This window comes from Passer domesticus, chromosome 5 (genome assembly GCF_036417665.1).
Source record: "Passer domesticus isolate bPasDom1 chromosome 5, bPasDom1.hap1, whole genome shotgun sequence".
NCBI classification, from domain to species: domain Eukaryota; kingdom Metazoa; phylum Chordata; class Aves; order Passeriformes; family Passeridae; genus Passer; species Passer domesticus.
This window is the reverse complement of record NC_087478.1, coordinates 28,682,436-28,709,786: the sequence shown is the minus strand read 5'-3', so window position 1 is coordinate 28,709,786 and position 27,351 is coordinate 28,682,436. Positions and strand designations below refer to the sequence as shown.

General features: G+C 40.0%; 1 protein-coding gene across 6 annotated transcripts in view; it reads right to left on the bottom strand.

The window, feature by feature from the left end:
- Positions 1-3,617: 3,617 nt before the first annotated feature.
- Positions 3,618-27,351, bottom strand: part of ANO6 (anoctamin 6) — a 78,738-nt gene continuing 55,004 nt past the window's right edge. For all 6 annotated transcript variants that reach the window (XM_064422500.1, XM_064422497.1, XM_064422498.1 and 3 more), the window contains 14 exons: positions 26,663-26,778; positions 26,172-26,306; positions 24,800-24,905; positions 23,543-23,603; positions 20,218-20,363; positions 18,656-18,733; positions 16,985-17,210; positions 15,947-16,116; positions 15,280-15,377; positions 14,505-14,635; positions 13,499-13,704; positions 9,264-9,463; positions 8,703-8,808; positions 3,618-7,778 (listed from right to left, as the gene is read on the bottom strand). In XM_064422500.1, coding sequence (XP_064278570.1) covers positions 7,572-7,778; positions 8,703-8,808; positions 9,264-9,463; positions 13,499-13,704; positions 14,505-14,635; positions 15,280-15,377; positions 15,947-16,116; positions 16,985-17,210; positions 18,656-18,733; positions 20,218-20,363; positions 23,543-23,603; positions 24,800-24,905; positions 26,172-26,306; positions 26,663-26,778 — 1,986 coding nt within the window. In that variant the 3' untranslated portion in view covers positions 3,618-7,571. The remainder of the gene's footprint in view (positions 7,779-8,702; positions 8,809-9,263; positions 9,464-13,498; positions 13,705-14,504; positions 14,636-15,279; positions 15,378-15,946; positions 16,117-16,984; positions 17,211-18,655; positions 18,734-20,217; positions 20,364-23,542; positions 23,604-24,799; positions 24,906-26,171; positions 26,307-26,662; positions 26,779-27,351) is intronic.

The window sequence follows — 27,351 nt, the reverse complement described above, 5'->3', positions numbered from 1 at the left end:
TTGTTAATGGCTCCTCTTGGGGGATGGTGACATTTTTTTCCCCCTTATAGATCACTGGGGAAAAAATACAGAAGTAGGCTGACAAGGAAAGAAAGTCAGTTTGGCTCTTTTTTATTTTCTTTTTTCCCCCCCCATTTTTAAAAAAAGTTATCTCTGCTTCTCAGTAAAAGCTGTAAGTTATGAAAAACAGAAATTCAGCCTTTTTCTTTTATTTGTAGTCATGTGCAAAACCTTGTGATATAATGTTAATTGTTCATGTGCATACACCTTTTTAAGAGACAAAAAGAAATAGTTTAGCATATTTTAAAAAGAAAACTGCTGTGAGCAGTAACAGGTCTATAATCTATCATTAATCTGGAGGTACAGTACTGCAGGAGAGGCAGATCAGTTTCTGCCTTTCCCAGGTCCACGTAAGTAGTTATTAATTAACAGCAGATATGGCAAGAAGTTTTCAGTCCTTGCTTTGGCACAGCTGTCAGTGCTGTAACCCAGGGGCTGTGTGGCTGGGCATGGGGCTGCTGCCGCATCACCCTGTGACCTCTGCCTCTGGCCAAAGCCTCCTGCAAGTGCCCTTGTCTGGTGCCACCTCTGTCCCAGGCTGCACGGCTGGCTCCTGCACGTTGCTGCCATGAAACTCCTTCATTGTCCTGGGGCTTTCAGCGTCCAGGTGACATTCTGGCAGTGTCTGATAGAGCAATGACATATTTTTTGCAAAACCACATTTAGGACAATGATAAAGGGCCCGATCCTGTGAGGTTTTAGCCATTTGTATAATTGTCTATACAGTTAAAGATATGAGCACACAGACAGCATGTCTGAACTTGGAAAATTCTTTTGGCTTCAGGTGAAGCCTGAGCTCAAAGCACAATAGCTACACCTGAATAGGGATATTCAGAGGACACAGAGCAGGTGCCAAGACCAGACCTGCTTTTTTGCAGCTGTGCAGGGGATTCTTAAAGGCACAAGCCTGCCCATTCATCTGTGTAACCAGCTTAGGCAGGCAGGCAAGTCCCTCTTTTTAAAACTCATTAAAATAACTATGGGATGAGGAGCCCATTTGGCTGTGTTTTGATAGATTTTTTGGGCCAGAGGCTTCCCTGAAACTGGGCTACCTCTCCCACCACCTCATCTCTGCTTCCCACCCTGCGGGACCCTCTGTCAGGCTGCCCGTGTGGCCACAGCCGTGCATGCCAGCAGGGCACCCGTGCCAGCCGGGCACCCGAGCCAGCACATCCATCCGTGCGGCTGCACTCCCCTGCCCAGGGCACAGCTGCACAAACACGGGGCTGGCAGCAGGCAGCCCCAGGGCAGCAGGGAGAAGGCAGAGCCCCTGCCTCCTTGTGCTGGCACGGCTGCCAAGATATTTTCACATGAAAAGTAATCTTAACCCCTGGCAGCCTGGGTACTCTGGGCTCTATAAAACTCAAGAACACGACAAACCCCAAGCACCCTAATCCTCAGTGGAGGGGATGGGTATTGAGGGCTGAATGCCAGGCTGGGGGTGTCAATCACAATTTCCATTGGCTTTCCTGGCTCCAGGCAGCGAAGATCCTGCAGTGCCCATCCAGAGAGGCTCACAAGTTGCTGCTCACTCTGAGCAGCCAGACCGGTTTAGAACGTGACTGCATGAATGAGCACGGTACGGCTGTAACAGGACACCGAGTGGGATCCCAGAGAATGGGAGGTAAGACGATAGCTGCAGGTGGCTGTGGATACCAGCACAGCTTACCTAGGCACTTGTGGGCATCATAATTTCTCAAAAAGCTGAGAAATTATGTGAGAGACTTACACGGATACTAACATCCCCTGCCCTGATATTATATAAATGCTATCAGAGTTGGTTGTAATTTCTCTTCTGTAGCACAATTTAAGATATTATTTTCTCCCCCCATCTTGTTCTCCTGCCACCTTGTTCTCCCCCCAACTCTTTCTTCATATGCTAGAGGTGGATTTTTGGTGTCCTGGCCTGTGCATGCTGCACTGTGGAATGCAGTGGGATTTTCTCCTTAGTCTGTTGTCTACTTTTTCTTCTTTTTCTTTCTCTTCAGCATTTAGGACATTACCATTGCCTACACATTTTTAGAGAAGAGTCTATCTTGATACAATTGATACAATTTCTGAATGATTAACTATAAATTTAATCTCAGCAATTGGCATTGTTTTTACAGGACGTATCAGAGAATGCAGCAGAAATTGTAGAAAGCAATTTTAAAAGACTCTTGTTTTGAGGCACTTCCAGCTTGTCAATAAAAAAAAACACTTTCTTCAACTTTCCTAAAAATAATTTTTTACTATTATCAGGCTATTAAAACACATTATTTTCTTATGAGGAAAATATTCCTCCAAGCTGTGCTGAGGTTATTTATTACTAACTACATCCATATATTTTCAGTGTTTTGCATACCTGCTACTGATCCATGCTTGAGGTCCACAAAAATGCAAATAAAATAAAACTTGCAGCCACCATCACTTGCTCCCCTGTATTGGAAAAGCAGCCTTATGTAACAGACTGGAAATGACAGGTAGGCATACCAGAGAAAAATCTAGGCTTGGTGTGAATTGCTCATACCTTTGCTGACATCTCTGGTGATGTGCAGGCAGAGCACAATAACAGGGTTGGGTGTTCCAGGTGGGGCAGAACACAGTGTGCTTTCATCTGGTATATACTGACTATCCAAAATCAGTGCACTTCATCTGTTCTGTGACAGAAGGAATTATATTCTAGCATTACCAGAAATAAATGCTATGCTTTGACTATTTATATTAAGTAGAAAAATCACTAAAGCCTGTTGTTGGAACAATTTTAAATGTGTATGTCAATTCAAAACTGCACAATTGTCATATGGATTTGGGCTATGATGATACTTTCTGCTTGTAGGACAATAATCCTTATTATGCTTTATTCTAAAGTTTCTTCAGTTCTTGCTCTGACAAAGCCAAATTGAAGCAAGAGTGGCAGGGCAATGTGGCTCCTGACATCGGTAAGACACATAGCCCTCAGCAGAAAACAGGCTGGAAGTGGTAGTACTTCTGCTTCTACAACTGTCATAAAGCTGCTGAAAGCAGATCCTGAGAATCTCTGTGAAATAAAACCAACACACTGCAGTGCAAAGAAGGTCTCTATTTAAAATTACCCTCTAACATTTCTGTTCTCTAAGTCTTAGGAAAGGATTTCCTGGAAGCAGAGAGCAAGACCCAGAGCAGAAGCAGAAGAGAACTGATGGCTGGATGGCAGGGAGGGACAGAGTGGACTGCCTGGAGGTGGGAGCATCCCAGACTCGATCCAGATGAAGAAATAAATGATGACTCTGAAACATAACACAGGGTTTATCATGACAGGAGTGAAAGTTTATAAAGACCTAAACTGTTTATTTGTATGAGAACATAATGGTCCTTGTCATCAACCTGGTTTTGAAAGGAATGACTTCCATCTAGGGGATGCAGAAAAACCCAGAAGATAAATTTTAGCACTAGTAACAGTTTAATGGAATAAGATTGAAAAAGAGGATGAATATGGAAATTAGACTAGGATGACACTGTAATAATTTAAGTGTAGCATTTGGCAGCAGCAGTATCATTCAAGGAAAAACAAACAACACTAATCAACATCAGATGTATTGATATTTTAAAATAGACTTTATTTAATGACAATAAATATAAAGAAATCTTAATATTCAGAAACTAATTGCAAACATTCTTAGAAAAAATAAAAAATACACTCTTACATTCTGAATTTTTTGACATACACAAGTCAAAAACAGTGGTGATAGTCTGTAATTTATGGTGCTTGTTAAGGCAATGAAATGGTCACTGGTCCAAATTCACCCTGACTTCAACAGATCTGTACAAAGTAGGAGTCTGATCTACATATCAATTGTAGAAAAAAGGTAAAACGGAGTAAGAGTTTAAAACAAATGCTGATTTTCCCTTCAAGCAGGTCTTTAATTAAAGTGACAAAGGCTAAAAAAAAAAAAATTACAAATACTCATATGTTGGCAACTGGCCCCCAGCATTTTGTTCTTAAGCCTCCGCAGAGCTTCCGGCACGCAGGCAGAGCACATTTCAGCAGCTGGAGGTAGAGGCTTCAGAAACTGCACAGCGTAAATCAAACTATTAAAATGCAATTATTAGGCACTGTGTTGGTTTCCCTCTTCTTTCTCTGATTCAGAACTCTGCTGTGAATAACACTGAGCACATGGCAAACTGAACTGAATTCCTGATGAAATGTCTTCCGAAATGAAATGTTACAGCTACATTAGCAAGGAGCATGGCATTTCAGAAGCAAATCACTGGAGCAAACAGTTAATGTTGGCTAGGTGATGCCCATGCACAGCTCACCACTCTCTTCAGCCCAGCTCTGGTTTCAGCAGACTAAGGGCCTGTCAGTGACCATTAAGTGCATATCTAAAAGCTGCCTTCTGGGTCAGTTTGAACCAAAAAGAACTCAGTCCATGTGTGCCCACAATAATCTGTGATATCTCCCAGAAAATGAAGACAAGTGGAAAACTGGTTTCCAAAGCACATTTGTCATCTGAACAAAAAAGGTTACATAGAAACACGCTCAGGGCTGATTAGGATTTTATTATGGGAGGAGCCCAAGCCATAGGCACATAGGTTTTGCTGATGTAGCAGGTTTTTTAACTGTTATTTTAAAGGCAGGAATATAAACTCTTTATGACACTGAGGGCTAACTCCCCCTTTAGGAAATGATGCCAACTGACGTAGGAGGAAACAACCTGGAGAGTCCCTACGTATCAAACCAGGTGCATAAGTCTAGCTACTGAAAATCAGCCTTAAGCTCTGCCACTGCTCTTGTTTCCTAGTCTCTTTAACTCTCAAGGAGCTTCCTTGAGACCAAATAATTACTTGAAATGGTCCATTTTGTGCTGCATTTCCCCCCCTTTATCACAAGATGCCTCCTTATCTACCCAGCCCTCTAACATCACATTTGGAAAGGTATTTAAGGCACACTGGTGCTATGATCACTGATGAGGGAATAAAAATGCCATCTTTCATCTGAACACAACTGCAAATGAGAAAGGTCCAGTTGAAAGTTAAAATCAAAAGCTCCAAGTATGAATGGAGCTGACTGTCCTTTCTAACCCAACTCATTTTCCACAGGGAAGTCCTGAGTACTTCACTAAAATTGTTCCTTGAAACAGTTTTTTTGACAAAAGGTGGTTTTAACTGAAAGTTTGGTATATTATGCAGTGACAGGACCAGAAGCAGTGGGCAGAAACAGAAACACTTTTTCACTGTGAGGATGATTGAGCAGTGGCACAGGTGGCCCAGAGAGGTTGTGGAGTCTCCATCCCTGGAAATATTCAAAAGAGAAGACCAGCCTGGCTGAACAGAGAGCTTCAGCTGGAACTCAGGTAGAAAAGGAGAGTTGATGACCTTTGGAAAATGGGCAGACAGCTCAAGAAGACTAATGCTATGAGGTTTTGCAGGGATAAAGTTAGAAAGGCCAAAGCCCAACTAGAACTTAATCTGGCTACTGCTGCAAAAGACAATAATGTTTCTATAAACATATTAGCAACAAAAAGAAGGCTAAGGAGACTCTTGATCCTTTATTGGATGTGATAGAACACACAGACAAAAATGAGGAAAGGGCTGAGGTACTCAATGCCTTTTTTTGCCTCAGTCTTTAGTAGTAAGACCAGCTGTTCTCTGAGAACCCAGCTCCCTGACCTGGGAGACGGGCAGAGAGCAGAATGAAGCCCTCATAATCCAAGGGGAAATGGTCCATGACCTGCCACACCACTTAGACAGGCACAAGTCCCTAGGGCTGAATGGGTGCTGATCTGCTCACAGCTTGGGCAGACCTACTGCTGCCTAGATAAAAAACTGCCTGGATGGCTGGGCTCAGAGAGTGGTATTTAAAATAAATGTAGATGTGGCACCCAGGGACATGGTTTAGTTGTGGACTTGGCAGTGTCAGGTTAATGGTTAGACTCGATAATTGTAAAGGTCTTTTCCAGTCTGAATAATCTTGTGATTCTGTTGGGTTTGCTTCAAAAGATGGGCTTGAATTACACGGCACTCAGTATTTGGAGATTTTGCTGCAAACTTCATAGGTTTAATTCCTTCTGATTATTGACTGGGTAAAATGCATCTTCCAAATGCTATTTAATTTCTGTAAATGGACTTCATACTTAAAAAGCTATATGAATAACCTGCATAAAAATTCTGCATACCTATTGCATTTAAGAAGAGTACAAAATTACAAACACAAAGTAATCGCCTGGTTTATAGAGCACAGGCATATTTTTCTTTTTTAAAAAGGTTTTGGTTTTCATGATTTATATAAATTAGTTCATTAAAACTGTTAAAAAACAAAGCAAGTTAATAATCTGCAATATCACTTCTTCAGGCACAAAATAGCTCTCCACATACGTGCCTAATCTGTAATTCCCTAATTCCCGGTTTGCAGCTGGTGCCAAAATGAGCAGGGAGATCGGCAGCCTGATTTGGAGATGACTGATGGCTGTAGCACATGCCTCCACACCTCTGACATCCTTCCATATTATTCAAAGCTTCACAGCATGGTTAAGGCCTATTAAATGGTTTATTCCAATCTCCAATTCCAATAGATTCATAGCCTTGTCAGAACTCACTTCATCACACAATGTTGTATCAAAATGTTCAGCTGCACATTCGTCCTATGTCAAAACCTCAGGGAAGAGCACGTTCTGGCGTGAGAGAAATGCAAAAGACAGCCCTCCACAAATATTGATTTAGTATGTGAAAAGTCTTTTAACACTTATTGCTTTTACAGGTAGGAGACCTTCAAGGCTATGAGCATTTAGCTCAGAATGGGCAAGTGAACTAATGAAAGTACATTGACTGGGGAAAGATAAAATGCCTGAGTTTTCTACTCAATTGGCGTGCTGTAAGGTCAGTTTGTATGCATTGATTTCAAAGGCAATCCTCCTGTTTACACAAAGATTGATGAACAGGATGGGCTTACAGTCCTGTTGCTTCTTGTGATCCAAGTCCATGATTAATTGAAATATCTTGTTATCCATTTAAGTCTCAGTATGCATAGCTAATTCAGAGTAGCAAACAACCATGCTTAGTATGTCAATTCCCATGGATTTTGAGTTGTATTTTGTTTCTTTTTCCTTCATGTTTCAGCTTTTCCTCTTCATTTTCTAGCTGAGGTCTGCATTAGCAAGCAATCAAAACTCCTTCATTGGATGCAATGACATTCTTATAGCAAATCATTCTTGTTCTTAAGGCTTATTCAAGTTAGACTAGTTATCTAATAGCTGATGCTTAAGAAAAGTAGAAAGCAGCTTAGGTGTTTGGGAATTAATCTGCATCATCTTAAAAGGATAAATAATTTTTGTCTTTTTTTTTTTTTAATATGTCTTAAAAAGCTGTTTATAAAAAAAATTATAACTCTTATCTGCATTGCACTGGTTGCATTTGTCCAAGGGAAACTGGTAAATGAGCATGTAAGAGCTGCAAGAAACAATATCTAGTAAATCCAAAGTGCTTGATAGCTATTGGCAATATCTGGACAGATATCAGTCGTCCAAGTACTGTTATTCCATATGAAAAAGTACTTATTCATCTTTAGGTCGGAAAGTGCTGTCTGCTCCTTTGATGATTTTCTCGGCTATTTTGCCCATGGTTTTTTTCACACCTTTGAGATCATTCTCATGTAATAGTTTCTGTGTCAGGTACTTCTCTCGTTTGACCTTGCTCTTGGTCTTCTCTGATACATCCGGAATTACATATGAAATAATAAACTTCACAAAGTATATGACATGCTGGGAAAGGTGAAAATGAAAAAATGTCAGTCAGGCTGAACAGGACATTATTTTCATTATAAATGAAATGTCACTTTTTGTCTTAAGACGCTGAGCTGATTCAGTGTGAGTATCTAACACTATAGAAAAAGATTTTAAAAAGACATGACTAATAAGATAGAATAATTATCTGACAAACAAGAATTTCTGATTTTCCAGTCCTGATTTGAGCAAGGACTTCTCAGCCTGCTTTGGGGAAACCCTGGTACACAGTGCTTCCCTCCTGCATGGAAACACTTGTAACAGTTTCCTATAAGAGTTTTTACGTCTGTTCAAATGACTCTGGGGCAATTACTTTTCTCTTGTACAGGAAATCTGCTCTAACCAGTTTCTGATGACTTCAGTAGTCCCTGGATCAGGACCTAAACACATTTTATAATTAAATACCCAATATTTCTCTCTCTTCATCTTGGACTAAATCCCATCTTTTGTAAGCTCAGGCTGTAGCTGCAGAAGAAGGAGCAATTGTTTTTTGATGACATCTAGAGACTCACTTCTTACAGGGACTGTCTTTATAGACTTCACTGTGCCATGTACTGTACCTGTATTACGTACATTATTACAAACAGGTATCACACATGTGCATTCAGGACGCTGTGTACAAACCTCCTCTAAGTACATGAATTCCATTTCTGCTACTAAAAATTATTCTACAGTTCTTGAGAAAAGAAGCTGCAGATATGTGGGACAATCCTCAGCTGATGTCATGATTTCAGGGAATTATTTTTCCAATGTTGCTACTCTTGATTTACATCTCCCAGTTCTTGCTCACACTAGCACAGACCACCAGCTCTGATAGCTGTGGCTGGACCGAATGCCTCTGCAGGATTTTCCACAGGGAGGGAAGAGACTAAGTAGGCAATGCTCAAACCCCCATACACCGACCTCCATGACAATGATGAAAGCCAGCTTGGCTGCAATGACATGCCAGTAGTATATGTTGTGCTCATACTGGTGCTGGTGACCAGGAGGGTAGCGGAGATCCCGGTATCTGAAAGCAAGGCAGGAAAGTCAGGAGCTGTCTCTGGCACCTCTGCAGTACGGCACTGTGGCCAGAGGATGGAGCACAACATGGCCCTGCTCAATGTGTCCTGGAACAGTTAGCTCGGGCAACTACTGTGATGGGTAAAATCCTATCTGCAAGATAAGCCATTTTTGGCTGAAACGTCGTATTTTTGCCATTTTATTAAGAATTACTGATAAAAATTTTAAGGTGCTTTTTTCAGAAAACTATCAGCTAGGAGAAAGCCAAATTAAAAAAAGAATTTTCTGAATAGCACAAACTTATGGGTGAATACTTCCACTCCATTCTGCCATTCAAAATAAGCTGACTTTTCCTGTGTTTTAATGTTTCTTGAGGGATATTGTTAACTGAATAAGATGGCTTAGATATAAACCCCATTATTTTTGTAATTGGAAAATGACAAATACATATTTGACACTTGCCTGCATGTTGTTTGGTTCCCGAACCAAGGGGAGGAAGGCTTGCTTGCATTCTTGAAGTCTGATATATTGAAGACAGAAAGCGTGCTGTTTATATACCCCTCCATAGTGTGAGTGCTGTGACTCCCGTAAGGAGGGACCGAAAAGGACCAGTAATAAACCAGACGAGGAATCATGTCAGATGTAAAAGCAATGATCAAAGCCTGCATTTCAGACAGAGAAAACAAAAAAGCAGAGCAGCATTAAAAAAATAAGCTTTAATATGCATTTCTTTGCCATATATTTAGCATCTCAAAAGTTAGCACATAAGCTAAAAATAGAAAATACGTTCTTTTCCCATGAGTGGTTTGTTCATTCTGTAAAATGAGCATGTAGTCTCTCATGGGCACAAAACAATCCCTTTCTGGCATGTGCACTCTGTACAGTTTCTAAATTATGCTAGCTCTGCTGAATGCCTTAAAACAGTTAAACTATAAAACACTTTTTTCACGTGCATGCAGAGAAGATCAGCAAATGTGCTTCTTATGAGTACTAATGAGATGCTTGAAGAAATTCTGCCTGATGAAACTAATGGAAACAACAGAAGAATTCTTCAGTAATAGAAAATTAAATGTCACCAGGTTCTCCGATGTCTGAGTAAAGGAATTAAATAAATTAGATATAGAACTGATCCATTTCTGATCCTAGAAACATCCCACCCTTTCTGAGGTTCTAGCCAGCCCAAATTCATCTTGGTACTTGTTGCCTCCTACTATAGCATGTGGAAACTGCTCTTGATGCCAAGATAATTTTTTTTAGTAGCAGCTGCATAGTGCTGTTTTACATGACGTGACCATTTGTTTTTATCTTGCTCCCAAGAGAGTCCCTGTCCTACTCAGTGTGCTAGTCACAAACTGGGTAGGAAATACGATCTGCGGGTTTGTTGTGGGAAGTCTTTTCTAAACTCATGAACTTCCCAAAACATCCTATTCTGGAGGACAGGTTAACTATGTTTAATCCAATTTCCTCCCCTGCTACTGCAAGTTCAAAAGGTTTCCCTGTGAGGAAGACTTTCCACTGGCAAGATCTGCAGCTGAGTATTTAGCAAGAGGCTGCCCAGCCAGCTCATGACAACAGACGTCTCTGGTGCCCAGCACCTGGGGAGGAGTGACCAGCTGCACTGCAGGACTCAGAGAGAAGTGTTTTGTCCCATACCAGGATAAAAATACCCACTTGACAACGTGGATGGAAAGAACCAGGGCAGAGACATGGAAGAGAAAGGTGTGAAGTAGGGATCTGATGAGATCAGGTGAAAGGAGGTTTAGACACAGATGTACAAAAGAAGCAGAAAAAACTACAGGAAAATCATAGGACAGAGTCATGGGCAAAGTCAAGAAATAATGCGTAGCAGAGGAGCACAAAAACTGGTTAATATCTGTTTTTATTCCCCATCATGCAAATCTGTAATTAATGAGATCTCTATTTCCTTATTTTGATGACATGGGACAGAAAATTTCCATTTTTGTGCAGCATTTCTGGCCAGACAATCCCAACCTGAGGAGGTATTTGTAACAGGAAAGGGGAGAGAGGAGAAAAGGTGAAAAAAAATGTGGATAACTCTTCTACAGTTCCTTGAACAATGCTTTGGTGGCAGTGCTAGCTAAAACAAACTCCTGCATCTGCCTCTAGCAGTTGACTTGGGCTCTGTGCTGGTTTGGGCAGGCTTGGCCCCATCCAGCAGATGAGATGAAAATGCTGATCCAACTGGGAATCACCACTGGATTCTTTCCCTGGTCTGATTCATCATGTGAATCAGCACAGTGCAAGAGACAGGACCAAGGGGGAAAGACAGCAAAGGGAAAGAGCAGAGAGTTGAAAAGGAGGCAAGACCCACCCTACCTCAAGTAGCACCACTGCCAAATGATGAATGATATGCTAGTGTCTTACCTTTCGGGTTGGCTTACTTTGAAGAACCTGAGAAGCTAAACTGTAGTTAAGATAAAAGTTGCAGAAACAATCCTTCTGAGACTGTGGTCCAAGATCTGTATTTAGTTCTCCAGAATATTGTTATGAGTTCAGCTGAGAGAAAGTTTGGCTGATGAGAAACAAAAGGAAGGCATCCTAGGTCTAAAACTCATTGAAAATTTTCAAGTATAAGGTGTTTTTCTTGTACTGCACTTTGGCTCAAATCAAATGTAGTTGGCATGCACTTTTAAAAACTGTTTTTAAGCATTACATGCCAGTGTGAAATGAAGTGAAAATTATGTGTTGTTTATATTTACATGCTGAGTAGGTGTTTTTGACTGACAAGAAGTATATATTACTGTGTCGTGCAGCTGCAGGGAGACGACCTTACAGCTAAATTACTCTGTTTTTAACTCTGAAGTAGAGTTAAAAGTAGAGTACGAGTATTTGTAGTCTGAATTACAAGCATAGAAAATTTTTGTTAAATAAACTTTCTTTCTGCTCATTAGCTCACCTAGTCAGACCATAAATTAATTAATATCAACTTAACAGTTAGGCAAAAAAATTCCTTCTCCCCTTGGACCAAATGAGTTTGATGCTACTTCTTTGTATCAGAAAGATGCTGGAATATGGTATTTACAGAGCTTAATGTTTGATCTTACTGAATCTTTTTTGCAAGGCCCCAGGTCTCTCATCATCCTAAATCTGAGCCTTGTCTCACTCTCCTCCCTCTCTCAGAATGATCTCCAGATGTGCTCCGGAGAGCTTCAAGGACAGAAATACGAGAACTAATCCTACAGCGTCCTCTCAAAGGAAAAACTTTTTTTCCTCTTGAATTATGGGCTGCATTTCAGAGTATTGCACTGGAGAACTACAAACAAACAGCACATTCTTTGCTTCCCAAGCCTTACTGCACACAGTTTTCCATTTATACCATAACTAATTAAAATCAGTCTTCAAATCAACAACAGATGCAATAGGAAGTCCAGTGCCTCACGGCAACTCTCAAAACTGGTAGCTTTGTGCAAAAGTTGATTTGCAAGTACTAGCAGCTGCTACAAAGGTAACATGCATGAAGGAGAAGATGCACCAAGGGGAAGATGATACACTACCCAAGTATAATCAGCTGTAACAAGTAATGAGGAAGAGAAGAAACACTTTCTGTGTACTAAGGTAAAATCAAGGCATGGTTGTTAAAGACTGATGGCTTGAATCAGTTCCCGGATGTCAAACAAGGAAAGAAACACACTTAAAGGAGGAAAACAGCTTCTAGCATTTGCTCGAACACATGGCTTTATGGCCCACACTTCATTAGCAGTAAATACCAATCTCTTTGAGGTCCTCACAACACGTGCAGTGGGGCTGTTTGAATGTGACAGTCTCTGGGGCTGAGCCCCTCGCACACGACAGCCCCACAGGGCGAAGGGCTGATGCCGTTTGCACACTGACATCACCTGCAGAAAGCAGGGCACAAACACATTCTGACAGAAGCCTACACATGGCTGAGTCAACCTGATGTCACCAAAACCACTGTAACTCTGCCCTGAATACCACGAGAACTGTGATAAGGTACAATATTTTAAAGTAATCTTAAGATACACCTTCAACTTCTAGTTTCATATTGGTATTACAAGATCCAGCTGGATTGACGAGGAAATACAGTTATCCAATAGCATAAGATATTTGGATCTCTCTGAAAACAGAACAGCCACCTTGTTGAGAAAGGCTATTCCCCATGGATAGTCTGAGGTGTTATTGTGCCTGCAGAAGAAACCAGTGGTCATTATTCCTTTAAAAAAGGCCAACAGCAAGAATTTTCTGTAAGCTAATACATACTAGCTCCTGTTTAAGAATAGGCAATCAAATAATCCACAGTGTTAAATCACAATGGCTTATTTTTCTTCCCACAATGCAGCCTACAAATAAAATATTGGTGAATTAATGCAAAAAAAATTAAAGGTCTGAATTTCATTGTTAGAAGTATATTAATCAGAGTTTTTTGCTTAAATATTTTCAAGAAACTCTCGTAAAATTCAGTTTGTTGTGTACTTAAAAAAAATCAAGTACAACTGAAGAACAGATTAGAGTCCGATTTCTCAGAAAATTCATTCTGATATGCAATTATGAACACCCGTGGTATTTTTAAGCACATAAGAAAGAAGCTGACTTTCTGTTTTCAGAAGATGTGCCTTAAGGATCATTTCAGTTGCATTGCCACACAGCATTCCCAGATTTGGATGTAGCACCTGCAGAGAAGGCGTTTTCTCTTTTGCAGCCGTTGGCGCCGTACTTACATTGGTGACCACGGCCAGAATGGCTATGCCCTGCAGGATGGGCTGCCAGGCACCAATGTCCTGTGCCTTCTGTGGAACCATGCGCCTGAACTGCGTCGTCAGCTTCCACGCATCCAGCCGGATTTCCAGCATGTTGTTCATAAGGGCCAGAAGAGGAGCCAGGGGGAATGACGCCACAAACAGGGTCACAAAGCCAAACTGTATAACTGTGAAAGGGAGAGGTTGCATGTATTGGTGGGGCTTTCATTTCCTGGAGATGAGCAAGTGTAGGCATGTATAGTTCATATACTCAGGTATTCAGGTGCAAGAAAAAAGAAAGAGTAGCTGGGTTCCTAGTGAATCTTTTGGATGAAAAAATAGTATCACAACAGTACTGGAAAAACTTGCTAGGTGAGGGGGACAGGAAAATATTGCAAATCACAACACAGCATGAGGAACTATTCTGGGTATTCAAGCATCCATTTCTTTCTGACATCTTTATCATGAAGACCTGGAAATCTCATGACTATCTGTCTCTGTACTGAACTGGAAGGCCCAACAATCATCTTGCTGGTGTCTGGGTACTGCCTTAATCACACTGGCAATGTTGTCACAGAATGGATGGTGGCAACAAACCAGCCATGGCCTGCCAGCTCCCAAGTTACCAGCAACGAGTCCTGGTGACTGCAGACCTCCAGCAGAGCAGTCTGACACAGGGCTCTGCTGTGCAGCACCAGAACACGACAGGGGTCTGCCTTCTGAATGCATTTCTCACAGGATTAGGAAAGGAAGCAGCAGTACTCCTCCTTGTACGATCACATGCTGCTTCCTAGTTATAAAATGGATTAAGGCTTTGCTGCTTAATAAAAGCTTGTGAAACCATCTGTAATGGCTCAATCAAAACTTGTCTCAGAAAACATTAATGTCTCCTCTGTCCACCATATTAAGCATTGCTTGTATGAAGATTTTCTTTAGAACATGTTTCTATCCAGCAGCAGTGGTGAATCCAGACTAAACTGTTCCTTACCCATTTCAAGATACTCATAAAATAGTCCAAGTTTTCCAATGGGTTGGAGGTGGTAGTCATGTTCCCAACGTGGAACAACTTTTTCTGATCTAGCAGCTGCAGAATATCTTCCAATTAGATTCTTGATCAAACTATCAGACAGGGAGAAAAAGAACACTAGCATTAGTAAAAGAACATAAAAAGTTCAGTAAATGCAAAGAAAAATTGGCATTTATTCTTTTACATTTTCCCTGTAGGTTTAAACAGGGAAACAGATTTATTTATTCTGAATTATTCAAAACTTTCTTCCTAAGAAAAGCAACTTTTGTTGCCTTATCCTTAAAGTGGGTTTTTACAAGCCATAAATAAGAGTGTAGAAGGGCCATATACCAGAATCACAGTGATTTGTATCTACTAAATGAGTTTAAATGAGTTAAAATCATAACTTAATACATGACTTTTAAAATCCTGATGTATAACAACAAATCATTCCAATTAATATTAAGCAAGACTTCAGTTTAATATTGTCATAGCTTCTACTACCTCAGTTTTGAATATTCAACCTGAAACACGTAGAGTTTGACTTGCAGAGGAAGGAAGAATTTCTGATTAGAATTAAAATCAGTTAAAACAACAGAGACAGGAGCCTAGACCAAAAAAGACTCTGAGGACAAGTTTTGTTCTTTCAGAATACAATATGCACTTACCAAACTCAGTGATCAAATGCCTGAAGGCATCAAGAAAAACAGTATTTTTCAACTATGAAAGAGCAGATTACTTAATAGTTTGAACTTACGGAACAAGCACTTCTTGAATGTTGTTCCAGATAGCTTTCCCTCCCACTATGATGGCAAGCTGGGTTGTGAGCTCAAGGAGACATCCACCTGGATCACACTGAAGTTTGGGTGAGACAGGAAAATTTTTTTGTGGTTGGGTAACTTTTCAGGCATAAATGAAGCATTTAAAATTAATTTAAAATAATTAATATTATAAATATTCCTGATTTATTATAACAACATTACTGAAAGCATTCAAAGAAGACTGTCTATGCACACCTTTCCAGTAAGGTATGCAAAAGTCAAATCCAGGCCACATATGGTAGGTTGCCAGAATACAGTGAAAGAGTGAAATACCAGGTGAAGTCATGCAGCTCTGTGCTATCACCAGGTCAGGGTCACCCAGCAAAACAGGAATGCTTCTACTGATTTTCTGTCCTTTCTGTGTGCCCAGTCACAGATTGCAGGACCATGGTAAAATACACTTTTCTGGGTACATGTAATACATTTCTAAGCTCAACTGGTCTTGGGCCATATTCTTTTACGCTAGGGGTTAGTAAGGAGGTAATTACCTTGGGAGGCAGTCACTTTTAAACCCTAAGGTTTAATATGTACAATTATGTTTTACTTTATACACTCCAAACTGCAGCACAATACCCGGACTAATTATACATTCCACATTCTTACCTCTTCATTGCGATACCTTCCTAGCCAATAAACTGGACTTCCAGGGTGACCTACGAATTTACCCTTAAAGAAAGCTATGTAGAAGCATGAAGAATAGTAGTTGACAAACTGGAACAGGAACATCTTTGTGGTCAGACTGTTTTCATAATCAGTCTGTGTCCTTGGAAGTTCTACAATGAAAGAAAAGTAAATAAATTAAAATAACCCCAACCCAACCTACAAGTAACCTACAAGCTGTTCTAGAGCCTCAGCTGCAAAATATCTGTATGCCTCATATTCCTTTATATGACTGAGAGCATTATCATTTAGATTGTACCTAATCCCCATGTATACTGTAATCATTATATAATTCTAAAACTGTATGGGTTGTAAAGAGAAAAGAACTTGTTTCCTGACAATAAAGAAAGAGAAGACACAAGAATTCTAATAACTCAGGGGAAGAAAAAGCACCCAAATCCAGCAGACTTGACAAAGATGCAAATGTATCACTTTGAACTGATGAAACAGTATTAAGTGAAAACACCACATTACTTCATGCATCTAAAGTAAAACAGCTACTTTAATGTTGATGGCCTGAATATAGAGAATAATATTATTTGTGACTGTTTATCAGTTTAAACATCAGAGTGGTAAGTAGCTTTGGAATGGTGATCTTAGTTCACTCATTTACAAGAAAATAGCTATTTTACCCATAAACAAAAGCTAATATACTTGAATGTGTTATGCCTTACTGATCTGTTTTCATAAAGCTTGGTTCTTGTAGTAATTTTCTTTGCTTTGTACGTTTCACAAGCACAAAACTGTAAACAATTGATCTTTCATGCTGCCTATGTAAGGCCTTTTCAGGCAAAGAACTGAATATCATATTTCTGTGATATTGAGAAAATCTGTATTGGAAAATTTCTAGGTGGTATTGTGTGATTTTGTGGGAAAATTCTGAAAGATGTGGTACAGGTGTTATACCTACTATACCTATAAATGCTAATTTTTCTAGCTATTTTACCCCACGTTTCCATCTAAGGCAGAGCAGCAGCATACCAAAGTCAGTGATCAGGATTGCCACTTTTTCATAGACGATGTTGAGAATCATAATGACAACAAAGCTGATGAGGGAAGCAGTTATTGACGTGGCTGTCTGTGGAGTCAGGTACTTGCGGATCGCCTCCGTTCCACTGATGTGCTGTGACAGCTTCGCAGAGAACACCAGGAAAACAGAGAGCCTGTAGACAATGATTCCAACAACTGAAGCAATAATCAAAAGGATCTGCCAAGGGAATGCAAGAAAGATGTTCATGTTCAACCACTGGCGTTAGGAAAAAGTGAGTTCAAAACAATTTTTATGATAGGCAAAAGGAAAGCAATTTTGTGCCTGTCATTCCATTGCAAGAGGATGATCAAAGCAATAAACAGAGAATCCATAAAAGAAGCATTTTTTTCATGTAGCATAGTAAATCTGCAGGAAAGAAAAGAGATGGTCTGTTTTATGACTAATAACAAGGGGTTTTACTGATGTAAGCCAATATAACAAGAAGTGTAATCAAATCTTGCACCTCGAGGCATGTGGTGGGAGAAAACCCTTCATATTGGACAATTGGCAGGATGGCAAATGTACTAGTGAGTCTACATTGATTATGGAGGGGTTGCACCTTCTCTTCCACGTGATACTATTACAGACTACAAATCCCTCCAAGGAATAGAAAAAATTTAAGCCAAGTCATGTAGTCTGCAGGAACTGCAGTAATGATCCAGGCACCCTATCTTGCTTGCCATCTCCTCTTTTTGTGTCTCTTCATACTTTTATTTTTCACTAGTTCTCTAGCTATTCACTAGTTCAGTTTAAGGTCCACAGGCTGTGTATCTTTTTTCACTATCTCAGCAAACTGCCATGAACTACCTTCCCTGACCCCGCACACAGTAACTGTGCAGCAACACAAGTGACAAACCCAGAACAAATCTCTTCCCTCCAGCATGAAGTCTGACATATTTAAATCCAACTGTAAATCAGTATTCTTTCCTTTGTGTTTCAAATATGTCAATGCTGGGGCTCTCCTGGGCTGCCAGACACCACTCTCTCTCCTATCTGCATCCTATCACTGAGAATGAGGTCTTTTCCAGCTGCTACAGATGAGGAGCACGCTGAAACACAGAGCTTTTCAAGGCAATCTCTCTAGGCCTGCTCATTGTGTTATATATTGTGTCATGGTTGACTGGACTGCTTTCAAGGTTTAGTTTTAATTAAAGTAGCAGCTCTGGAAGATTAAAGAGCACCCAGCTTTGCTCTGTTAAGTGAAACACAAAACCTGAAAGAGGTCATGGACTGTGAGACACAATATGGAAGAACACAGCTGGAACAAATCAGACAGAAACTAGCAAAGAGGAGAGCATATAAACCAAAGTCTTCCCCTTACTGCTCCCCTAAAAGCAAAGGCACTTGTCTTAAAATAATGAGGGAAAAATCAATGGACCTCTTTCACAAGCATAACTCACAAGCTACAGCTGCAGGATATTTTGATACTGTATGCTAATGACTACTGGGTGACTACAGCTACCTTCACCATACCTTGGGTCCATACCTTATGGGCTTGATTTATGCATGAGATGGAAATCCAGTTCCATTCTCATTTTTTGTTCAGTTCAGGAGGATCATTTTTTTAGGCAGTTACTAGAAAAGTGAATTTATGAGGGGAAAGAATAAGAGAAGAACTTTACCCAGAAGAAGATGGCACTTGTACAGAAAGTCATCCGCACACACTTCCCACATGCAGTGTATGGCACATGTTCTTCTTGCTGTAAAAGATTAGGAAACAGATCAAGGAAGCACACAATGTTGGCTTTTTTTTTTTTTTTTTTTTTTTTTTTTTTTTTTTGTGTGTGGTCCAATTGAAATCTTTAGTATACTGAGGGCAGAGAAAAAGGGAAAAAGTATTTTGTTTCCCGGAAACTCAACATTTATTCATGATTTCAGAAGTCTTGCCTCATTACAGATCTCTTTTTTTCTGCCCCTTCTATGATAAAAATGACTTCCATAGAAGTAGAGGGTCCTGAGATCTTATTGACTTCAGCCATTACAGGGTGCATAGTCCTTTTGAATGGACCCATCCTTCTTGGCTGACCATGGTATCCAAGGTCATTATCTTTCAAACTTCAATGGCTAAACTTGGCAGGCACTAAAATTTTGGTCCTTGATCTCTGTATTTCTCAATGTATTCCATATGAACAATGGGATAGCTTCCCCAAGGAAAATGACTACCTCAGTGTGGTACTGTGAAAATTCACTGAGTCTTTAAAGAGTCACTGAGGATCAAAATAAAATATTTTAGCATATTCTTCACTCTTTGAACTGTCTGAAAGGAACTTTCTAGCTATGACTTTATATATTCAAGGTGGCATAGGTTTATAAGCTTTTAAACAGGATGAGTTTTTTGATAGCACAAGATGTAAAAAGAAGATCTATATAGGATAGTTTCTATATAGGATAGTTTCAACTATGGCAGTTAATTTTGAAACTTTTCAAGTGCCCTCTAATAAACATTAGTATAACGTGGATAGAATGTGAAAGCAGTGCAAATGATTAGACAAAAGACAGAATAATCTATTGACAGAGAATAATAAAAAGTGAAACTGAACTTGAGTAAGCTGCTAAAGCTAAAGCTACTGAAATGTATAATAAATAGAAATCCAAACTAAGATCCTCATAAATATGAATCCTCTGTCATTGAAATGTGGTTTATCCTTGTCTCTGCAAGTTTGTTGTTATTAATCATAATTTTATCCATATGCACTTAGCAACAATAGCTATTTATACGTTTCAAACAGAAACATCTTCGGTTAAAAAACATTCCTGGTATAATATATAATAATGCAACATTTCCCTCTATTCACCTTTTTTTTCCTGATGCATTCCTAGGTAAAGATAGCAAATGCTCTGTGAACTTGGCCTCTGGCAGTAACAATTAATAATTTCTTGGGGATTTAATAAAGCAGACTTAGTCTTCTAAGCTGGGGATGATGTCTACTTCTATTTATTTAAGACAGAGGAACTTCAGCAGCACAATGTCTTCAAACAGGCAACTACTTTAAAGTGCTTTCAGTTAGATTTCTGTTCCCTCTCCCTGCATCTGTACTTCATCAAGTCACTGTTTTCAGGCCAGCTTATCAATTTGAGGCACTGCTGATTTATAAAGCTCCAGCCCCAATTCACCATTTTCATAGTGTCTGCTCACAGCTTGCCTACAGCAGTAACCATCACCAGTTGTCAAACTATTCCTTACCTGTGTGATTTCATTCATCACTACGTGAGTGCAGCGAGCTTCGTACTCGGGGCGAACTTGCTCTTCTTGCTCCAAGTACTCAACTGTGTCCCATTCGTACTCCAGTTCAGCCTGCCGTCGCTTCCAAAACTCCAAAAAAAAGGTAACTATCCAAATGATAGACAAAATGAGCAATACCACGTGAGTACTGGATGCTGTTTGCCCCCTCTGGGCTATAACTCATGGCTCAGTATTCCATACAGCTTTTCACAGACATGGAACAAAACCTTTACTGGCTAATGCAATGGTGAAAACTGGATCTACTCCTATATACAATTATGATTTTGGATGTATATGCACTTTAATATGAGAAACCTGAGGTAAGTGGTGGTGTAACCACATGCTAAAGAATGTATGTACTTTATCTATGTATTTTCCTTCCGACTAAGGCCAAAATATGAGCACTTTGGATTTTATATTACAGGCTGCTTTGAAAAAGTTTAACATGGGATACTTAAGAAACTGAATTGTTTTGATACTGCAATTTTTGTGTAGACAAGTTATCAATGTGCAGACTACAAAATCAATGTTTGTTCAGGTAAATCTGCTTAAATACAGCTGTCTTTCCTCTTCTGCTAGCACAAACCTGAAGAGACTGCAGCTCTTTCGTATGGCATGGAGCTTAGAAACTCCCTGGGCTGGGCCAGCTGTTTCCCTGGACTGTGCTCCTGCAGCTGGAAGTGCTGAGGGATCAGGTACACAGATGCCTAGGCAGTAATGGGTAAACATGATTCCAGCCCAAGTCATTACCTTGTCAAGACATTACACAGGCAGATCTGGCAGCAGAGGCAGTGACAAACCCAGATGGGAAGGCTGGGAGGAGCTCAGGATGCTGGGTGTCAGTACCATGCTCCCTGGCACACACCTGGGTGCTTCATTCTTGAAGAGGGTGCAGTCTCAGATTAAAATAGTGGTGTGGCTCTGTAGCACTGTTTCCAAGAGGAGTAGTATCCAATCACTGCACTTTCATTGCTCTCATTGTCTGGGAGTAATTAATCCTACAATTGTTTTTTTTTTTTTTTTTGGCCCCTCATTCTGAATGATGAAACCTTGCTGGCATGCAGTTACATGTCCAAACATTAAAGGTTACATCCAAAATCAGGTGTGGTTGAAAAATCCCAAACTGAAACATTTAAAAGCCAGGAAACTCCATGGGCTGGGCTGTGAGATGACCTTGGCATCTGCAAATGCAAAACTCCAGAAAACCCTGCTCTCCTGATTATCCAGGGCCTGCTTTCACAAGGACTTCTCCACCCCTTCATGCTTAGAAGCAGCAAGGACACTGCAAGCAGCAGACCAGAGGGTCTCATCTGCTTTCTCCTGCAGAACAAGGACATTAGTCTTCCATAAACCTTTAATTGCTGCCCAGCCCAAATCACAGGAATCTACAGGCTGTGCTGATTTGTTCCAGCTGCAAATTAAGCTGCTGCTGGAGAGCTCAGAAGTGCAGGGACTCCTTTCTGTGATGATAGCATCATGTGCTAACTGTGACAGGAGGGCACATAACACAGGGACAACTTTCCCAGCCCCCTGTTAGCCATGTTGTGTCCTTCAGAGCAGGAAAGGAACTCCTGCTGGATTTGCCATTTTCCTTTTATTTTGAAGCAAGATTGTTTCAACAGTGAAAACGCATGACATTTCAGAATTAGGAGATCAAAGCAGTCATTTCATGTCATATTGAACAGTGTCCCCTTTTGTGTGTCCCCCAACACTGCCCTTCAGGCTGGCCCAGGTATTCTGCCTCTGAAGCTGTGTCACAAGGTCTGAGAAGAAGTGCCTCCATTAGAAAACATTTTCCTGGCTTAACTGACCTTGCTCAGGGAGGGGATCCAGGGATGGCAGCAAGTGAAGTGGAAGCTGCCTCTTGTTCATGACCTTTGCCAATCTAGTCATACCAGCAAAGGGAGAATTGGCAGAGCATTAACGTATAAAAAGGGCTAACTCCTGAGGCCAAATTATAATGCTTTAAGATTTTTGAAGGGAATACACATAAGAAAATATGCACTTATTAGAAGTGTATTGATGATAATGATGCAATAATATATCTAAGATTCTAGTATTAATTTTAATTGTTTTGGACAAGAAGGTCTAAAAAAGTGATAGAGCAAGATGAAAATTACAGCTGGAATTACACCAGGACCACGGGTCATTTGGATTCAGTACAATTTTGGTTGAATTTCTGTAATATAATTAATCTCTTTATATAGTGGACTTACAACAAGAATACTAATAGACCTTGCAGCCATCTCTATAACCATGAAGCTTAACTTTGTAATTATTGCTCCTGCAACCATTCTTCAAATAGGAAGCACAATTTTAATTAAAAAACCAAATTGCCAATAAATTAACTCTTGACGTGATAGGAGAAGATTACATTAGTATCAAACTTCTAATAACTTTTAATTTAGTGAATTCCCTGCCAGTATTTTGACTTCAGCATATGTTTTGGAAAAAAACCTTCTTTTGGAAGTTATACATTTCATCTTACATTTCTTTAAAGCAACAGATATTTTGCAGCATTTTAGGTCATCATAGGGAAATAAAAATACAGTATATTTTACAAAGAAAGCAAATTTTGCATTCTTGTCAGCCTATATATGAATTCAAAATATTACATGAGATACATTCTGTATAGCACCTGGTATGCAGACCTAACATGGAACTTCCATAATTACTGGATAAGACACTGCAATAAAAACCAATTAACAAACCTGCTAACATGAATAAAATAAATTGTTTCTAGGAAAATAAACCTTGCCTAATCCCTTGAATATAGCACCTGTGGAAAACATACATGGTTTCATACATTTTCTCTGCTAAAAGATAAACCTAGTGCTTGTAACCTACTACACTTTCTACAATCAGCTTCTTAAATAAAGACAGAGGGAAAAAATTCCTGGGAAATACAACAAATTACTATTTTTCAATTGCATTGTGCAGTTACATAGCTGTTAATAGCACAAGCATTTCTATAAGTCTTTGGGGAAAAACCCCAGCTCCTCTGACAGACATACTTAAGCATGTGGCTGGCTCCTGCGGGATGAACATGTAGCAGTCTTAACCACCTCCCTCAGAATTTTCTTCAAGTCATCAAAACAGAACAGATACTGAAGAATAATTTTTAAGACTACAATTTTTTGTTTGCTTATAATGAGTTCCTGTGAATGTGCTTGTTTCCAGTGAATTCTTAAGTGCTAGCAAATTAAGTCTGCAAATTTATCCTTGGCTGATGCTGGAGGCTTGGCCAAAATTAGATAACAAACCACAGTTGTTGAAACTGACTTACCCCATATTCCCATAAATACTGCAAACACCAGTGTTCCATAGCTATCAAATATACAGAGTTTCTGGAAAAGTGGAAAAGAAAAAAAAAAAACCTTAAAATATAACCAACCATTTTTATTCTTCTACACCAACCCAGAACAGAACCTAGAAGCCACTTACTGAAAATGCTGATTTTCAGTTTTAATGTAGTTTCATAACCAACCCTTGTGGATAGTGTTCCCTCAGTTTCTGTCCATGCACACCACTCTCCAGTAAATCAAGGAAATTAAATGCAAAGTTCAGAATTAAAAATAAAAGCCATATATGCATTATGAGGGATAGTAAAATGGTGTGCTATCAAACTTCCTTCCATCTGTTGCTTACTAAGAGGAAAAACAGTGCCTCTGGTCTGGGAACTCAGGATGGAATTATGGATTTTTAGTACAGCCACTAAGACCATGGGCACATCTGGTTCTCATAAGCAGGATAACAAATAAGTTAGTTAGTAAAACCACACTCTGATGAAATACCTCTGTGTTCACTATCTCCTTTTTTTTTTCCATTATAGTCTTTTCCCTGCAATCTTATTTCTTTTACCATGTAAGTGTATTGATGCAACACATTAAAGTCGGGCAAAATATTTTTGATGAACAGCTGAAAAATTGCAGTTTTGGGACTGAATCTACAGAGAGGAATGATGAAAGGCTAACATTAGCTTACTGAGACAAGGTAATGGGGAAAGAAACTGAGGTTCCTTTTGACAGGAGTAAAGAGCAGATAACAGGACATGGCTGTGTGACAGCTTCTGTCATAGCCAACACCAGCCTCTCCTTGTACCCATCTTCTCCTTGGCAACACGGATGAAATTCAAGGCATAGATCCAGATAACTTCTTCATGCAGGGAGGAGGCAGAAATTAGAAATGTCAAAACAAGCTTTAAATGTTTCCTTATAAAAATTGATTCAGAGTTACTGAATCAAGACTCCAACTGAATCTTTCCTTCCCTCAAAAATAACAAGTACCCCGAAATGAAACCAATTTTCAAGTGAAATAACATTTTATTCTCCTATCAAATATTGGCAGCAAAATACTAAATTTTTCATCTTAGATCAAGTTGGAGCAATTAATGTTGTTGTTTTTACTTTTTGAAGTTGAGTCACTGTATCCAAAGGAACAACTATTTGCACATCTTTAGCAGTTCTGCGGGATGCTAATGGAGGCACTGGAGAAAGTGTAACTAAAGTTCAAAAGTGTGTCTACAAGCTGTAAATGTAGTTACCTTGGATGATTCACAAGTGATGGTGAGGTTCCAGTAGGTACATGCCTGATCACACTGAGGGCACATTATGATATTACCTCCTATGTTGGGGTCACATACTTCTTGGCTAAAAACAAAACTAGTCAGTCACTCACCAACACTAAATTCTTTAGTCCTTTTTCACCCATGAAGACAGCGCAATAATCTCAGGGAATTAAGGAATAAGTTACCAGTGATCTGCACGCAAGAATTCCACCCCCATCCCTTCCCCTGGCAACATATCCCCATTTCCATTCGTAGTCCTCATCTCAAAAATGGGTGACACGTGAGGAAAATAATTTCCATCCCTTTTATGTGGTGGTAATTCTCAAAACTGCCCAGACTGAAAATAAAACAGCTCTTAAAAGATCTCACTGTCTTCAGTAGGAAACCCACAGCTGCATGCTCACACATGCTGTTTGTTGCACGTCTGAATGGAGAAGGAAGAGCAGCACTGCCTAGCAGAGCAAGGAACAGCTGCAGAGCCCGAAGGACTTCCTAGTCCCTGTGGACTCCCAAACAGGATCAGACTGGAAATGGTGCAGAGGGGAGCTGCCACAAGGATTCACGGGTTTGCAGATGTGTCTCCTGAGAGATGGCAAAGGAGATGCCATCCCACACACACTAACCCAGCATGCTGGAGGCTGAAAGGTAACGCAATTAATTCCTACCTTACATCAGGGGGGTAAACACCAGGGAGGGAGCTGAGCTGTGAGCATTCAAGGGCTGTGGAATAGCCCTTCAGCAAGGAATGTGATGGACACCCTTCCAGGAAGGGGTATACAACTGGATGGCCTGTAGGTCCTTTGACACAAGGCCATAATTTTTCTTCCCCTGGGTCATTTGGCCATGATTGAATTTTGTTGTGTTTTGATGAGAGAATCTGTGTCATGGCTATGCCTTGCCTTCCAAGGTATCCTAAGCAGCTGAAGGCCCCTGTGCTGTTGCTCTTCCTGTATTTTCCCAAACTATAAGAAAGAAATTTTTAACATCTTTGGGTGTCTAGTTAAAGGATTGCCACAGTGAAAATCATGTTTTATGGCAATTTGTATTGACTTCTGATTGTCACTTTTTTCTTTGTACTTCTAGGCTAGGTATGGTGAACCTCATGCAAAATAAAAATGAAATGATGAAATAAGAAACTCCTGGATGTCTATCACTGTAATGGTGCATGGATATCCATTATTTATCTAATATTTTTATGCCTTTGCCTTCAAATCCACCATGGCAGCTATTCTCGGGCCTTTTAATTTTGCTTCCTCTATTAAGCAGTGTCTTGCAAACCCTGTACTGTCCCCCTGTGTACAGGACTGATTAAAATTGTACATTATATTAAACCAGGCTGATCAGGTACCTCCATGTGCAGTTGTCCTTTGTCAGGCATCCATACAGAAAACAGCCAACTCCTACAACAGCAGCCACTGTCAGCATATTTGTGTAAAAGCCCAGCCAAGCAAAGTAGATGCCAATTTTCTCTCCATAGTATTTCCTGTGGAGGAGAAAGGTGTTTAATTTCACACATTTTATGCCAACCCATATTGTCATAGTCCTCTGGTTTCAAGTTTGGTATTGCAGTAGCATTGCATGCTTTCGTAAAAGGATAGAAATGGGGGAGAAAAATGAAAAAGAAAAGATCATGGCTTGCAAAGAAAAATTGTAAGTGGTTGCCTTTACATAAATCAGCTCATTAGGAAATCAATCTCAAATTATGCTCCTGTGCATGAGCTGATCTGGGTGTATGCACCTTCCCTCAGAACTAACCTGCGTCTCCGACTTCCCCAAAACCAGACCTAGTATGTAGATTTCTCTTTCTCCCTGCATTAGTTCAGTGCCAGTTACACCGACCTGATGAAATCCAGGGGCTGCAGTTTGAAAATGTTTTTAGGATGAGCCCATTCTCTGTAGAGGAGATATCGTTCACTTGGGCAGCTGGGATCAGCCGACAGGTGCCTAAAACTTGACTGCAAAACAGAACGAGCATGAGAAGACAGCACTAAAATCTAACCAGAGCAGCTCATCTCTCATCTCTACAGACCTTCTCAATGCCACAAAGCTAGAGTCTGGAGTAGTATTTAGTCAATCTTACTGCAAGCTAGGAAAAGGAGCAGCAGCTCTGAGAGCACACCAGGATTCAGGATAGAAGATTGTCAGAAAGGCACTGAATGCTAAAGTAAATGCTGTACATATGTGAGCTGAAAATAACAGGGACTCATCATGAACTCAATCTAAGCACATGTCAGCATCTTGGCACTTAGGAATAGAAAATAAAAAAAGGATCCATTCTAATTAGAGAACAGGACTGAACTAAAATGGATTTTAAGTAGCTTTAACATGCTACACATGCTTTGCTTCAAAATAGTACTGTACTAGAATACAGGCTGGAAAGACTGAGGGAAAAATCCAGGCCCTCTAATCTCTGCTTTAAATTTAAAAGAGAGTTCACATGGAGATAATCTTTGTATTTCTTAGTAGGTTATAAAAAAAGCTATTTCAATAAAACCTGTTTTGTTTGAGACATTTTCCATTCTATATGT